The sequence below is a fragment of the Penicillium pulvis genome (assembly GCF_028828015.1).
Source record: "Penicillium pulvis strain IBT 33274 chromosome Unknown contig_23_segment0_segment0, whole genome shotgun sequence".
Classification (NCBI taxonomy): domain Eukaryota; kingdom Fungi; phylum Ascomycota; class Eurotiomycetes; order Eurotiales; family Aspergillaceae; genus Penicillium; species Penicillium pulvis.
In genome coordinates, this window is record NW_026643075.1 from 4,497,709 (window position 1) to 4,514,117 (window position 16,409).

The 16,409-nt window shown below is 49.3% G+C and overlaps 5 protein-coding genes across 5 annotated transcripts; 2 read left to right on the forward strand and 3 right to left on the reverse strand.

Moving 5' to 3' along the window:
• Positions 1-657: 657 nt before the first annotated feature.
• N7503_005977 (DUF2457 domain-containing protein) lies at positions 658-2,817 on the forward strand (the record flags this gene model as incomplete). Its single annotated transcript, XM_057065524.1, has 1 exon — positions 658-2,817. One exon carries the CDS (start codon positions 658-660, stop codon positions 2,815-2,817), a length of 2,160 nt encoding a protein of 719 aa, XP_056923267.1.
• A 515-nt stretch (positions 2,818-3,332) lies between these two features.
• Positions 3,333-4,703, forward strand: sar1 (Arf family GTPase SAR1). Its single transcript, XM_057065525.1, has 5 exons — positions 3,333-3,503; positions 3,762-3,865; positions 4,065-4,170; positions 4,259-4,558; positions 4,620-4,703. The coding sequence occupies exons 1-5, from the start codon at positions 3,485-3,487 to the stop codon at positions 4,658-4,660; spliced, it is 570 nt and encodes a 189-aa protein (XP_056923268.1). The 5' UTR covers positions 3,333-3,484; the 3' UTR covers positions 4,661-4,703.
• A 2,208-nt stretch (positions 4,704-6,911) lies between these two features.
• Positions 6,912-8,090, reverse strand: N7503_005979 (uncharacterized protein; the record flags this gene model as incomplete). The annotated part of the gene is made up of 1 exon (XM_057065526.1): positions 6,912-8,090. One exon carries the CDS (start codon positions 8,088-8,090, stop codon positions 6,912-6,914), a length of 1,179 nt encoding a protein of 392 aa, XP_056923269.1.
• Positions 8,091-9,986: 1,896 nt separating this feature from the next.
• On the reverse strand, positions 9,987-11,230 carry glcA (type 1 serine/threonine-protein phosphatase catalytic subunit GLC7; the record flags this gene model as incomplete). The annotated part of the gene is made up of 4 exons (XM_057065527.1): positions 9,987-10,082; positions 10,151-10,450; positions 10,579-10,980; positions 11,054-11,230. 4 exons carry the CDS (start codon positions 11,228-11,230, stop codon positions 9,987-9,989), a joined length of 975 nt encoding a protein of 324 aa, XP_056923270.1.
• Positions 11,231-13,070: 1,840 nt separating this feature from the next.
• N7503_005981 (leucine-rich repeat domain-containing protein) lies at positions 13,071-15,585 on the reverse strand (the record flags this gene model as incomplete). Its single annotated transcript, XM_057065528.1, has 2 exons — positions 13,071-15,446; positions 15,544-15,585. 2 exons carry the CDS (start codon positions 15,583-15,585, stop codon positions 13,071-13,073), a joined length of 2,418 nt encoding a protein of 805 aa, XP_056923271.1.
• Positions 15,586-16,409: the final 824 nt, after the last annotated feature.

A 16,409-nucleotide genomic window follows, 5' to 3' on the forward strand; every position in this document is an offset into this window, starting at 1 on the left:
CTATTTCGAGGTGCAGGTACTGTATGCATGTATGCATATTGGTGGGTCTCGTAGAATCAGAGTGGAAGAGTGTACAAGTGGCGGAAAAGGGAAAAAGAAATTTTCTTTTTTCGATTTTTTATTTTAATAAAACCCAAATTTCTCCACGCTAAGCCTAAGCCGATCGTGCCGCCCAGCGTCACTCTCCCACCCTACTTCATTCCCCCCTCTCCACTACTATACTATACTCATTTTCTCTACTCTTCTCTACTCTCCCTTCAGTTTACTCTTCCTTTCCTTTTCATCCAACATTGCTTTCTCCTTTATCCATATCCAAAACGCCATTCGATCTCTTGGCAAGCCAAGAACTATTCCTGCCACCCTACGACATCATTGAAGCCGCTATTCGTGAAAGGCAATTATCGTTCTTGGCAGTCTGAACTTCGTCACCTACTACATTTGACGCCCCTCAAACATGTCCTGTATATCATGACAAGCTGTCCTTTGTGGGACTGAGTGTTCTTCGCCTTCTGGGTCGATCATACTTTGTGATCGATATTGAGAGAGCTATTGGAAGAGCATCTAAACTTTTCAACGATCTGAACTTTTCTGGTGAACCTCGCGCCTCTGCGATCAACACTACTTCGAATGTTTTCTCTGTTTTTGGATTGATACGACATGGCTCAATCTCGTGGAGATCGATTCTCTTTTCACAACCTATTGAAGATGCTCATTGCACCCAGCTCTTCCAACAAACCGGCACATGACGAATCCGACATGGCTGAGGACCTGGACGAACCCCCTGATCACCATATACTGCACGCCACCTCGATGAATGACGATATGATCTTTACCCGGCCGACTATGGTCGACCGGAAGGAATCCCTGCTCACTCGCGCCTTGAAGAGCAGCCCGGAAATGTCGCCAATAGACCAACACCACACCTCCATGCACGATTCCGTCTACTCCTATCGCTCCTACCCGCACAGCAACATCTCTGGAATCTCCACCGCCGAGCTGACCAGCGATGGCGGCCTCACCAGCCCTTCCCTCTCCAACACACCGAGTCCGCCACTCCCACCGCAGATGATGGGCAAAGCTGCCATGGCTGGCAAGAAGGACTTAACTCAGCGCGTAAAGGTTGTTAATACCAATGAGAACTCCGTCGAGGCCAACTTAGGACGCAAGCGTTGTATTAGCTTCGCCTGTGGCAAGGCTCAGGAGTCAGCCCAGCCCAAGGTTCCTTCGCCCGAGAAGACTCAAACGACTACACCTCAACCTCAAAAAGACACCCTCGAACCCCCGAAGCGCAAATCCACCCTTACATTCGCCTGCCCGAGTCGACAGTCTGTAATCCAAAGAGAACGTTCGCCAGGTCGCAAGACTGCATTCCGGACGCGTTGTCGTGGTTCTCCCGCCCCTGCTGTTCGCAAGACTTCTTCCTCCGCCCAGGTCTCTGAAGAGATTAAGGCACCTGTGACTGATTCGCCCAAGGGTGTTCCGACAAGTGGTCTAGGCAAGTTTGAGGAATCCGAGGCGACTCGGTTCCATGAGTTTGCTAGCTCTGTGGATGACGATGACGAGTGGGTGAAGAGGGAGACCGAGTTTACCGAGAAGATTACCTTGAACGACTGCATGAAGAAGGAGAACGCCATTCGCCGCCTCGCCGAAGAAGCCGCTCAGGAAGAGGAGGACGAGGACGATGACATCGAAGATCTCGCCGACGATGACTCAACTGTCCACGACTTCTCTTCCGATGACGGTAACGAGTCGGACAACGAGGCGGGCTTTGCGGATTCGGATGAGAGCGACGATGATGGTTCGGACTACGAATTCTGGGCCCCCTCTGCGGCCGCATCCGAAACCAATGTTATTGCTATTGACATTTTTCCTCCGACCATGGAACGTCGGGCTTCCAATACCTCCTTTGACTCCATGACCGACGATCACCAAAAGTGGCTGCCGGCGCCTGTGCAGAAGATTGCCGGACGCCGTGGCGCAACCAAGCCGATCAAAATGCGACCAGGTACCCCTAATCTGCCTGACAGCACCGATTTCGTCTGTGGAACTTTGGATGAGGATCGTCCTCTCGAGGCGGCCTACAAGTCATGCCTCGAACAGCGCCGTATTTCCAAGCACGTCCCGATCCCGCAAGACATCGACCCCAGCTTCCCCACCAGTGACCCCGAGGCCGAAGAAGATCTCGAGGATCTTTCTGAGGACGAAGAGGGATCCGATGCTGAGCCAGTTCGCGGCCGGACTGAAGCCCCGACCCGCTCTTCTCCACGACACTCGCCCAAGCGCATGATGTCCCCGCCCCCTCCTCGTGCTGGTCGTACCTCTCCCAAGCGTCTCAAATCACCGCCTCCCCGTGCGCGAGCCAAATCTCCCTCACCTAAGAAGTGGAAGGAGATGCCGGCCTTGGAGTCGCCTCGCGGTCTCAACATCAGCCACCTGGTCCAACATCGCCAGCCTTTGGTGCGCACCAAGTCGTTGCCTCGTACACCAAACCCATTCTTTGCTACCGACCAGTCACATCGGTGGCACGGAATCCCACCTCTCTCCGAGTCTCCTGAGGATGAATACTCTCGCGCTCGTGAAGTATTGCACACACGTGGCCCCATCGACATTGTCGAGGGCCTCGAAAAGAAGCGCCAGAAACGAAAAGAAAAGTTCTGGCGCCAACATTGCCGCAAGCAAGCCGCTAAGGAACAAACAACCCAGCGGAAGACTCCCGGCAAGGGAGCCAAACGGATGAAGGAGCTTGGCCTCGAAGTTGCTGAGAGGTGCAGAGCTTATGGTGTCGCTGAAGACACCCAGCTCGTCCTATCTGTTTAGGCTTTCCCATACATTCAAGGACTTAATTGTCTTCCCCATACCCTTTTTTCGAATTGTACATAATTCACCCCCTACGCTTGGTCTGTGATCCAAGTCCTTCGCTGATACATACTTTAAACCAACTTCCAGTCATCCATTTTGACTTTCTTTTCTACTTTTCTTTTCTTTACCTCAGCCTTTTCTAATCATCCTGGGGAGGATCTGTTCTTGCTTTCCTTCTTTACCGATCATATGTTTACCTCCTGGGGGTCTTCTGTCCTTTTGAGTTTGCATGGTTGCGGTGCTTATACCCCTTATCTGAATTTGCTGCATTGTGGATAAAGCGAATTGGATTCAGTGAACAATAGATATATAACAAATAACAAACACTCAATACTTGAAATGTCTCCTGAAATTCTTGTAAATCAAAGCATCACACCACTGGACTCCAGGGGCGCCTTATCTTTGCTTATTCTCCAGTTCTAACTTGTTTTCGTCAAGTCCGCCACTGTCGCTGCCTCAGGCCGCAAGGCACTGAGATTTGGCCGATCCCGAAAACAACATCAACCTGTCTTCTCTTCTCTTCCCCCTCCATCCACCTCGTCACCCTCTCGTCTGCGATATTGTGCATTCGCATTCCTCGATTCGATAAAGTCACACACACACCTCACATTTCTCCAGTTTCGCTATGTGGATTATTAACTGGTGTAAGTGCTTCCCCGAACCCGACCCTCGGCCCAACCACCTATCCGCATGCAAGCATCGGCAAAACAGAACCAGGAGAGAAGGACCGGCTTTACTGGATAGTAATTTAGGCTTGGAGGAGCTGGACGGAGCTCTTTCATATTGATCTGGATAAAACAAAGCCTGGCTTGCTGGATTCGAAATGCCGCGGTCCCTGTGCGGCTTGTGATTCGGGTCCTGTAATCTCAGCTTTACTGATGTGATCTCTCTGTTGTTTATAGTCTACGATGTGCTCGCCTCTCTTGGCCTGCTCAACAAGCACGCTAAGCTTCTTTTCCTCGGTTTGGACAATGCCGGAAAGACCACCCTGCTCCACATGTTGAAGGTGAGTCGGTCGTGTGACAATAGACCTGCGCCGATTGGGAATGAAAGTATTTTGGTCCTGAAGCTTGATATCGGAATTTCGGACAGCATTCGGAATGATTGATTTGGATAAAATGGCTTGGGACATTGAACACTCCTTCGGCGCGGGATCTCGACATATAGCTTGATGGTGACTAACAGGGTTATTTTCCGACGGATAGAACGACCGTGTTGCTGTCCTCTCGCCGACTGCGCACCCCACCTCTGAGGAGCTGGCTATTGGCAACAACCGTTTCACTACCTTCGATCTGGGTGGTCACCAGCAGGGTGAGTTGAGCACCACCGACCCGCGGGACTCTTTCCGGGGGTTTCTCGTCCAGTGGAGCAGCTCCGCTAATCTATACTATCTATCTAGCTCGCCGTCTGTGGAAGGACTACTTCCCCGAGGTCAGCGGTATCGTCTTCCTTGTCGATGCCAAGGATTACGAGCGTTTCCCCGAGTCCAAGGCTGAGCTCGACGCTCTCCTCGCCATGGAGGACCTCGCCAAGGTTCCCTTCCTTGTCCTCGGAAACAAGATCGATCACCCCGATGCTGTGAGCGAGGATGAGCTGCGCCACCAGCTTGGTCTGTACCAGACCACCGGCAAGGGCAAGGTTCCTCTCGAGGGCATCCGGCCCATTGAGCTGTTCATGTGCAGTGTTGTCATGAGACAGGGTGAGTATCATCACGGTTATGACTATATATTGAATTTTCATGTGCTAATATATTTCATTAGGTTACGGCGAGGGTATCCGCTGGCTGTCCCAGTACGTTTAAAGCGCTCCACTTTAAACATATCCTCAAATCCTCCCCCACTCATTTCACCCACTTGATCCCCATCTCCTCCCTTCCTCTTCATTGAATCTGGACTGGAAAGAAGGATAAAGGCCAACTCACTTAACAATCCCTACCTCTCCCCAAATAATCACCTACGCCACAATACCTCTAGATAGCTACCATAATGGTATCTACCACCCTTCAACACGTTTAACGTCTTGATGTCTTTGACTCTGCTTGTACCCCACTCAGTGCATGTCTTTTGGCTCAGTCAGCCTTTATATTGTCCCCATTCGTCTATGTTTTGCTCCCACTTTCGTGTTTACACTGCTGCCAGTTAGCCGGTGACTTTGCTTTTTTCTCTATACGATAGTTCTAAAATAGTGGATGGCTCTTCTATATTATATAACTGACTCGCGTCTTGTATGGAGTAAGGTCACCAGTGTTCTCTCATAACTTGAAAATTCTTGTACCTTTATTTGATAACAGGTAAATTTGCTCCGAGTAGCTTTTCAGATGAGATCTACAACAAAAATCTTGATTCTCAAGGGCCCAACATGAAGATCAGCCTAAAGGTGTAGGTAGATAGTATGCGGTCTACACATACATGTTAGCATAAGCCATTATCATCTAGGATAAAGATAACCCTGAATGCCGAGATTCAGACTAAGAGGTTTTACTTGCATTCGATCAGGGCTCAGCGGAAACATCACGATTCGAGGCAATCTGGAGGATGAGAAGGACTGCAGTATTTTAAACTAGAAAGGTGGGGGAGGGGGGGGGGAGCGCCTTCTGCCTCTAACAACAATGATTGGTCTCACTCCAGTACTACTCCGTAGATGTAAGAGGTCTCACTTGCAGTAGATCATGGCTCAGCAAAGAAAGCCAAAAGTAACCCCAAGAAAGCCAAAAGTAACCCCTATCAGCCTCTCATTCAATTTTGAAACCAGATAACGGGGGGGCTTCATTTTATGTAAGCCTGATTGGCCCTATGAATTAACCAATTAAGACCTCACACCCATTTAGATATGTACAGTACATATACTGCATTTCAGGACTGTGCCTATGTGATGAGTAATAAGTGGCGCCTAATAAGATTATCTTGGATTCAAGGATATGTCTACTTCTCCTATACCTGGAACTGAACTTCATATGGCAAAGAGACACTGTAGACATGAGCATCCAGGAATGTGAATGGTACGAAAGTCCAAAGGACGGAGTATAGTGTGCTTACATAGCCAAGGTTTACCTCCGAGAGACCCCACAGATTATTTGTATCTGGTTTTGTGACTGGAGGGGAAAGGCATGGAAGTCTCTCAATTATGCCTCAATCCCATAGTCGCTCTCAGATCGGCTCGACCAGTATGTACTACACACGATAAGTATACGGAGTATTCTTGACCCAATGCCAAGGCCTTGAGAACAATAATTGAGCGCTACACGTACAGGTAGTTTTGGCGGATCTCTTCTAATTTAGACAATAAAAGGGCACCGTCAATAATACTAGACCCTAGGCATAACATTCGAGGAAACGGCTATCTATGCTATCTTTGCAATGAACCTCTGCTTTGAAATCGCAAACCTGTATAGAGTATGCAAGTCACGTGGCTGTAGCTTGACCTAAAAGGGCTCCATTTCTGACCTATAATACCCTTGACCAGCCCGCGGATAACAGTAATCGACAAATTGGAGGAAGCAAACGCCATTATATCGATATGTACCAATGAAATTCATAGTGATGGGGCCTTGAAAAGTTCCTGGATGCGGTTGAGCTGGCGATGGAGAAGGGTTCCTCAGCTGCCCCACTGTAAGCCTTCTATAATCCTCATATTTAGCTGAGCGCGAGTCGATCAGAATAGTTAGCGAGTAATCATGAAGCAGTCCCGGAATCGCAGTGTGGGGTACAAGAAATAATGGGCAAGAGTTCACAGTTCAGAAGTTTGAATAGGAAATGGATGAACCACTGGGATGAACCACCCAGATCCGACATATCGGTTCTTCCTCTATAGCTTGATTTAATGTAGTGCCACCCTCGTATCGATTGGAGATAACCTTGGGAGACTCAAGTATAAATACCAATAGCGATGCCTGCTCAGGGAGACCAGAATAAGCTTCTGTTTATTTGAATTATCTGGGTAGGAAGTTTCTTTGGGCAATGTGTTGACATATTTGATGAATTACACATTCTCGCTTTCATGACCAGTCCATATGTGCAATTTGAGGCCCCGCAAATGAATCCTCGAGTGACACATCAGGAGGGTGAATGGCCAATACCATATTCAGTCAATCCCCCTTCGAGCACTTCATCAAATTGGAGAATAGCTTCAAATTGCCTTTTCCTAGCCTCTTCGTCTCGAACATTTGTATCTTCCAGGATGGCAATGTTACTAAATTCGTTCGCCATACGGTGTCCTTTTTCATCGATGGTAGCCTTCATCTCCGCCGCGGTGTCTGGGTGATAAGGAAACATGCCGTAAATATCCCTTTTGGTATGACCATGAATTGTACGATGGTGGGCCTCATATTTCCACCATTCTGCGACCGTGTAGTCACAGTCGGGCTGCGAGCGATTGAATTCCTCGCCATTATCATCTGAAGAATGAAGCGCATATGTCTGCTGTATCAGCCATTCCCCACCAATCTGCTGGCGAATGCAGCAATATAGCGACCGTTCGTGGACCAAATAGTTATGAAGGGGGAGGTCATGTGGGATCCTCCTTGCGGGCAGCACGACTCGCATCGGAACCCATGGGTCTTCGACAATAGTCCATAAAGTAGGTTGAACTTCATAAAGTATGTGACCGGGCCAGTCGCTATGCCTCTTCGCAACACGGGCAGTGATACCTAGGGGAGCCGATGCCACGAGCTCATATATGGCAAGGTACTCCTCGGAATTCACTGAGGAGGGAGGAAGATGGGAGGTCCACAAGTAATCATAGATCAAAACAAAAGCTTGTGCCGAGGGAAATCGCTCTTGCAATGTGTTCCAGAACTTTTGGAACGTACGATCAGGTTGCTGCCTAAAGTTCAAGAAGTGTGGAAGTTCAAGTTCCACCTGCTTAACTCGAGAGGCAAACTCTGGGCAGTGATGGATTGGCTTGAGGAATGGGCATGCACGATGGGGCCGATACCATATGTCATTCTTCCAGAAAATGTCCGAGCACTCACACCGGATGAAGGAGGATGTTTGCATAAGACGGAAAATCGTTGGTGGATCACAGAAGTTGAAGATAATTCGCTTGATCTCGAGGGGAAGGTTCATGAAAACAGACAAATCCATATCCAAGTCCTTTTCTTGGAGAGGCAATGATTCAAAAGCAATAAAGTGATGGAAGTACGTCAATGGAACCCCACCGTCGTCCCAGTCGTCCATGCCTAGCATGAGATCTGTCATGGCTGGCGGTATTAGCTTGTGGCGGTAAGATGACATCCTGGGCGATGACATGCTGGGAAGATGGGGAACAGAGGCTGGAAGCATGTATGGTGGATGATGGAGGTGAAGGTGAAGGTGAAGGTGAAAGAATATTCTGGTGAATTCACATTGCATATGCTGGTTAGTACTTACTTATTTGGATATATCAAGAGAAGACCTGATAATGGTCCACGGGTACTGGAATCATCTGACACATAATCTCGACCCCCTGCCGAAGTGGACAGGCGTGAAATATCATATATAACGAGACACCCCCGGCAGCTTGGCTACTTTCTTATGTATTCTCACAGGAAGTAGTATCGACAGCCAAAGCTATACAATAAAGTCAGTATCATTTCAACGTCCCAAGCCCAAAGACTCAAGAGAAGAAACTACCTCTGGCCACAAAATGTATCAATGTCAAAATTCAGGCAATGTAGCATGGTGGTATCAGATATGGGCGTGTACACTCAAGGCGAAAATCAAAATTTGAGAAGAAGGAAAGTCCGCTAGCATGAACCTGTAGCATAACGATCTCTTTGCCAAGAAATATGGATATAATGTGCATATGGAAGAGGGGCACGCTCGAGGCCAGTGGAATATCTGAGAAATAGGGAACACGTCCAGGTTCCTCTACTAAGGGCAGTTAGAGACATAAAGGGAGATCTAGAGGTGGCTTGTGGAAGGAAAGATGGTCTGAGTTGCTTATCTCTGCGCGTAAGCGCTTATAGTTCTACATCATCTCTGCTTACTCACCATACACCGCTAAGTCAGTTACCTCCCACTACAATATGTACATGGGACTTTTCAAATGCTCCCCAATCGGGAGAAACGGGTGTATATTGAGAAAAGAAGAGTGTACTTCATTCTGCCTCTAAAAGTAGTACCGAAGCCAAGCTCATAGAGATACCCAGTATTTTAAGCTAGGTGGTTGGTATGAAGGTATACAAAGCATAGCCATAATTGACGCTCCGGTGAATTCCCCAAGATCGTCAGAAGACGTGAACAATGCATTTGAAGGCTAGATCATGACTCAATTCTATCCAATGTCATTCGTTCTCACAATTCGGGAAATATTGGTTGAACTACAGTAAAGAGGGGAACTGTAGGACCCCACGGCGTGATTGGCTAGGGAGACCAATCACTTCCCAACGTAACTAACCCGGGGACGTAGGTGGCGTCCAATGAAAGGCAATTTGGACCATGACGCGCTTTTGTACCTGACCATTCGACTAGGGCTAATTGTATCGGAACGTGTACGGATTATATACGTTCTCATCAAAGGACCATAATCTCGCGACAAAGATAATGCAGTTCCTATTATCAAACGAGTCTAAGATCTGGGTCTAAGACCTGTCAGATACGCAGTTGCAGGAGACCTAGGTGGAGAACATGGATCAATTGAATTCAGAACACAAGACCAATAAACAGAAACAAGATAAGAATAAGATAGACCAGGTTTCCCAACCCCCTTTCCAGGATGCCGAGATACACATTCCATCCAGATGGTAAGAAACTAAGCGGGAAGCGAAAAGAAAAAGAAGAAAAATGGGGGCAAAGAAAGGGGAAAAAGAACAGGTCAAGAGTTCCGCTCCGGAAGTAACAAAGGTCGCGCGAGTCGGCCAGGAATGATGGAAGACGGGTTTTCGCATATCGCACGGGGCGCGTCCGGGGGTCGAGAGAGAGGGGATTCACAGGGTTATCACGGAGGTTGAGGAGCGGGAGTGGGATGTATTGGTATGGGCTGCCCCGGGGTGAATGAGGGTTCCTCGGTCGTTCATCGCTTCGTGGGTCTGCGGAGGTCGTAGGAAGGGTGATTGAGGGTCATATGGCGAGGGGGTTTTCTGTCAATGCGTTGAAATGGCTTATCTCCGCCCGAACCTGCTGCACACGGGGAAGCTCGTATCGTATTCTTTATTTCTTCTTTTGCTTTCGCTGTGGGGTGTTGGGTCCGCCGGAGCTCATGCTACCGTAAACGTACTTTTGTTTCTTTTCGGCTGGCTTCAGGATCTAGGGTAAAAACAAAATATATCAGTACGGGTGGAATGTTGATTATTGGAGGGAAGGAATTGGCTCACCTGGAACGAGCAGAGCAGGCTCTCGTCAACACTCATCATTGCACCTGCATTGTCGAATTCACCACAGTAGTTGGGTGCGCTGAAAAGCGTAACCAGCTGGCGCTTGGAGAAGAATTCGTAACCGTCCTCAACAACTTGATGCGCACGACATATCAAGTCCATATCGTGTTTCTGGAGGAATCGTGAAACCACATCGGGTCCGAATGTGAACGAAACACCACGGTCGTTTTCGCTCCATCCAGTGATATCCTTGTCGGGATCGGACCACAGGAGATCGCAGAGAAGACCGCAGTCGGGAATCTATTTCAGTCAGCGAATTTGGCTCTCAGCCGGAGGAGCTCTGACACCAATTTCTGGCCACATTTTCGAATCGACACAACCGCACGTGCCAGGAAATCCAAACCAGAATAAAAAGAAGAAAAACTTACATCGGTGGGGCGCATGACACGGCGGATCTGCTCCATCGAGTTCAGGTCGGGGCTCAGACCACCATGCATGGTGAAAATCTTCTCATCAATGATGGCGGCAATAGGCAGACAGTTGAAGCAATCAGTAAAAGTCTTCCACAGCTTAATGTTGTAGCGGCGCTTGCACTCGTCGTAGAATCCATAGATACGGTTGATAGAGGCGCACTCGTGGTTACCACGCAGAATAAAGAAGTTCTCAGGATACTTGATCTTGTAGGCGAGCAGGAGGCAGATGGTCTCGAGCGACTGCTTGCCACGGTCGACATAATCACCGAGGAACAGGTAGTTGGCCTCCGGGGGGAAACCGCCGTATTCGAACAGGCGCAGAAGGTCGTAGTATTGGCCGTGGATATCACCGCAAATCTAAACAAGAGCCCAACGCGTCAGAAACACGGCTTGCCCGTGGGGATGGAATGCTGGGAAAGAAGCTACAAACCTTGATGGGAGCTTCAAGCTCCAGGAGGATGGGCTGAGAGATGAAAATCTCGCGGGCCTTGGTGCAGAGGAAACGAATCTCTGACTCGAGCAGCTGAACCTGCTTGCCCGGCCGACTGCCCCTCACCTCCAGCAGTCGGTCAATAATGGAGTCCAAATCCACTTCCTGGTCGGCCATATCGGGCGGCCCCTAAAGAGACAGAAAAAAAGGAAAAGGGAAAAAAAACACCAAGCGAACCGGAAAAAGCACGCGCGGAAGAAGGGATGGCTTCCGGAGCGGGTGAAGTCTTGATTACGCGGTGATTATGTTCTGCAAATGACACACAGTTTAGCGATCAGTCCAAGAATGACAATGGAGGCAGTTTGATTCTCAAATCCCGAATCAGCGCCAACCGGGACAAGCGCGTTCCCGATGACGAGATTTTTTTTTTTCACCAGGGCAAAGTTTTTTTTCTCAACCCGATGCACCTCTCGGTGAAAGCAGAAACCGCCAGGCAAACAAAGGCAGACGTACTAGAAAAGGCGCTCAATGAGACCAAAGACTCAAGAATCTAAAGGCCCTTGCGGCCGCGAGGTATTGGGAAGACTTGGTCTGGCTGTAATGCCGGGAGACGATGTCGGTAAAACGCTCCAACAGAAAATTTTATGTGTGACTGAACAAAGAAAACCAGGTGGATAAAACCGGTCGTTCGGCGCCTCGAGTCGAGTGGAAAGAAACCACGAGTATTGGATTCGAGGGGATAGGAGGGGGAAGATCCGGAAGCGACGAAGTTTTCCGAAAGAGAAAAGTGAGGAAGAGAGTTCAATCAGGTGAGAAAGAGAATGGAATTCTCTCACAAGAGCAGATGCGAAAACTGTGGACGCGATGGAATCAAGTCTCGACGGGATGAGGAGAGGAGAATCTTGCACAGGGAGAGAAAGCGGGAAGGCAAGTGTGTTTGCAGTTGTTTGGCTTTGCGATCAACGCCATAACTATTTATATACCATTTTTCTTCGTATAACTTCATCATGGATTTAGATTGGAGGGCTTAATTATCTTGTTCATTCATTTACTTGCTAGCTTTCATTTTCGATGTTCTTGATGTTCATGGAAGTTTTTTATAATCCATTTGCCACCATTCCGGTCTCGCCGTGGAGGGGCTGCCTTGCCGCCGGTCGAGACTCATCGTATAAATAGCTAACAAAGTACTGTGTACGTACTGGGCCCCTGCGTCACCCCTCACAGAGATGATAGAAACACACCATGTATACTTGATAATACAATAGTATGACAGTAGAATCACTATAATGTCATTGTTCCCGGCACAGTCCCGGATGTGCTTGAAGCCCATGTTTTCTATTGGAAGCGTCTGGACCCTGACTACCACCAACTAAGGTACTTTACGGTGCTGCAAGCCCTGAGAGTCTAGACTGGAAATGGATGAAGTTTCGAAAAACATTTGATATTGTGAACTGGCTCATAGCATCATGCCACATACCCTTTATGAACAGAGGAATTCGCAAAAACATGCCCACGAGGCACAGAACAGAAACGAGAGGGGAATAAGTATGTGAGACAACCGAAACAACATAAAAAGCAGAATCATGCCACCAACGCCAACGTGAAAAATAAAAGGCAGAAAAAAAGCATAAAGTACACGCGCTCTAGAACTCGGTCTTTCACAATAGCTTCCGAAAAGACGGAACGGAAAAAAGTGCCGCAGGGTCATTTTGATGGGAAACATGCTGCAAATCAAATGGAGGGCGAGGGAAAAAATCGACAAGAACAAAAAAGACGGCCGTAAATGATCATACATCCAACCCACCATATCTCATAAGTCATTTAAACGCCATAAATATGCAAAGGGGAGCTGCTCAGGTGGCATGCTCAGAGGATATCGATCCGAAAAATGTGACAGGTGTCGTTGTTGATTAGTTTGAAGCCCCAAGTCGGATGGTCCAGAGGTCGGTGAAGAAGATCAATGTTTGTAGAGTAATGACAATGGGGGGCCCTCGAGGTCACCTTCGAGGATATGTACTTATCCACCCAAAGTATGGCCGGCGCTCAAAATAGCATGGCTATTAGTTCGGATGGGTGTAGCCGGGAGAGCGTGGTCCAAGCCGGGTCTGGCCAGATGGGCTGCAAGCTCGTGTTGTGGACTGTCCCAAGGGCGGTCCCCCAAGGCTGTAAGCCAGTTTTGACCTACATCCTGGCGAAGAGCTTCCAGCTGTTGGCGACAGAGCTCCTGATCCAGGACCCAGTCTTGAGTGGGGGGAGGTTGCGCTGCAGTCGCTTGCAGCAGAGGAGGACTGGATGAATTACCCTGCTTTGGGAGGCCCAGGAGGCTGGAAGATCCGGACTGTGCGGCACTGTCCTGCTTCCACGGATCATACGGAACCACGAAGGGTGATTGAGTCGGAGCATGGATTTGCTGGGTGGGAGAAATTGGATGGACTGCGGGACCTGGACTACCTAGCCCATCCGTAGTAAAAGGGTTCTCTGTTGATAGATCGACGATTCGGCGTCGCTGAGTCTTCTTTCGACGATTGGTCCCATCCACTTCATGCGGTGTCACGACCTTCGCTGTCAAAGATGGCTCAGCATCCTCACCAGGAGTCTTTGGCAACGGCTTTCCCTGAATGACCGCAGTGGTAGGTTTCTGGACTACAGGCACTTCATCAGCAACGCTGGAGCGCACCACGGGAGCAGCATCAGGCTCTGCGACTCGGTCAACAAGTTGTTTGCGCTCGGTGTAGCCAGGTCCGCGGCCATCAATAATGATGTCTTCGGCATAGCCAGGTGTGCGACGGAAGAGATTCATGATCACGACACGGTAATTGGAGTGGGTCTTGACGAATGGGTTGCCGGACACCCAGATCTCCCGTATCTCAGGGAGACTGGTCAGGCGCGCTATTTCCGTGGGGTCCATAAGGTTGTTATCGCGAAGGTCCAACCTCTCCAGAGACAGAAGTCGCTCAATGCCAGCCAAGGAACGAAGTCTGTTGCCGCGGAGGTTCAGAGCGGTGATGGCCGGAAGGGGGTTTCGGGAAAGAGAATGCATCGACTCGATCATGCAGTGAGACAGATTAAGAGCGCGAAGTGACATAAGGGAAGCCAAGCTATCAGGGATCTCAGTGAGAAGATTGGACGAAAGGTCCAGAGAGTTCAGAGTATTGGCCACCGGGGCCAGGCTCTCCGCAGAGATGGAAGTCAAGGAATTCTCTGGGAGGCCAAGGTGACGCAGGAACCGCCACTTTGTTGGGGGAAGGACACCCGGCAACAGGGTTGAAGAGCTTCCAGCTCGGCCGCCGCCAGATGTTTCACTAGAGTTGGAACTGCCCGAGCCGGTGCGCCGGATGCGGGCCGATTGACCTCGGCGGTGACCGTGCTTGGTCGTCGGACGTTGCGGTGAAATGCTATCCGCCCTCACACGGCGAACCTTTGCACCCTCAGACCCGGCTCGAATCATCGGAACGGACTTGGGGCTGGTGCTGCTTGCAAGTGCCGTGTCAGCGACAGGGGAACCGGGAGCAGACAAGGAAGTATGATTCGAAGCATGGACAGGCTGTGTACTGGAACTGTTGGTCCACCCAAGTGGTGGGGACTGTTGGGTCTTTGCGGAGCGTCGACGACGCTTGTCCATATCGTCCAGCACAATTCTTGTCAGAAGATCCGCCGGGTCATCGAGGTGAGCCCGCTTTATCGACAGGGTGCGTAGCTGCTCCGACAGTCGATCCCAGCCGTAGAAAGAATGATAGTCTATATCAATGATCTCTAAAGCACTCAGGTTTTTAAAGGAATGGAGCGGCACAGCCGTGTCGAAGGGAAACTCTTCATAACCGCGGATCAAACAGGCGCGGTGATCCGGGGCCAAGCGTAGACAGGGAATTTTAGTGAAAGCAGAGTAAAGATACTTCAGATCCCCCTCCAGGGCCAGCTTGGCCCTCTCGGACTTAGAAGCCGTGTCCTTGGACCCGAGGCCGAATGAGGACCAGAGGCCACTCATGCCAGACATAACGCTACGCACGCTGGATACGGAGTGGATAGAAGCTCCATCGCCACCCTTGGACCGCTGAGGCTTGTTCAAGAAGGAAACATAGGACTGGGAGACCTCGGTATGGATGTTCTCCAGCCGGACATTCATTGGCCCCACGGCAATGGATAGGTCTTCGAAGCGGGATAGGAGGTAGAAGAGGTGATGAGGTGTGAGTGTCAGCTTGGCGGGCTTAATGTTCTGCGATGCGAATCTCAATGCCCCAAAGGAGAGGGCGGAAGCTAACGAAGTGGACGAGAAGGCACCGGCTGCGGTCGTCGCGCCGGTGGGCGACTGTGGGGTTCCGGCATTGGACTGGCGCCGAAGTTGCAAAGCGTTGGCGAGCGCCTTTTCGTGGGTGCGGACAAAGCTTGCTAGGTTCTAGAGGTAAAATGATGTCTCAGTAACCACGCGAAACTCTCATGTTGATGTTGTACAAAAGTGGGTCAGAAAAAAAAAGACGTCAAAAAACTCTCACCTTTATGAAGAGTTGTCCATCTTCAGTGTTCAGCTTCTCCATGGTGGGGATGAGGGAGGGTAGGGTTCAAAGGAGATCCTCGCCTGAAGAACACAGAAGATTCAACAGATGCTACAAGGGACGGTCGACATTGTGCTGTTGCGACCAGAGAAGGATTGTCGCCTAGGCGATGCGAGGAGTTAGCGCGGGCGGACCAGCAAGGTGGAGAGGTCAGGGGAAGGGGTTTACCTGTAATGAGTGAACAGACTTGATAGATCAAATTGGAGATCCCAAGTCTAACGGTATTGAATTTTCCCTTGGAGATGGAGGAGAGTAGGGGGAGAAGAAGAAAGGAAATTGGTGACACGGGGTAACCGCTAAATAAAGACTTGTCTGATGATCGCAAAGATAACCATACATGTACCATTATCAAACCAAAAAAAAAAAATGCCCCTAAAACCTTGGAACCGTATAATTAAAAAAATTCTAATTCTAATTCTTATTATGATTTGATTTGATTTGATCCTCATCCCAATTCTTCCCCTCACATCCCTTATGAGTTTTGACTTCCCACCTCAAACACATAACATGACATGGACCTAACATACACGATAACGATGCGAACAATACGAAAGGCAAAAGACCGAAATTACACCAGCCATAAGATACCTCTAAAAGCCCCGGGCAATATTTGTTGCTAATTTCCTGCATCTACTAAACCCAGATAGGAGTAGGTGGCGACCCATGGAGGGGTCAGTCTAGGATTTAGTTTGATTTGCTCTTGGCCGCGTCTATCAGACCCTTCGGTTGGATCGTCCGAATCTCTCCTATGACGGGATACCATTGGGAATGCTCGATGACTGGTGTGAATCCTGCATTCGACTTAA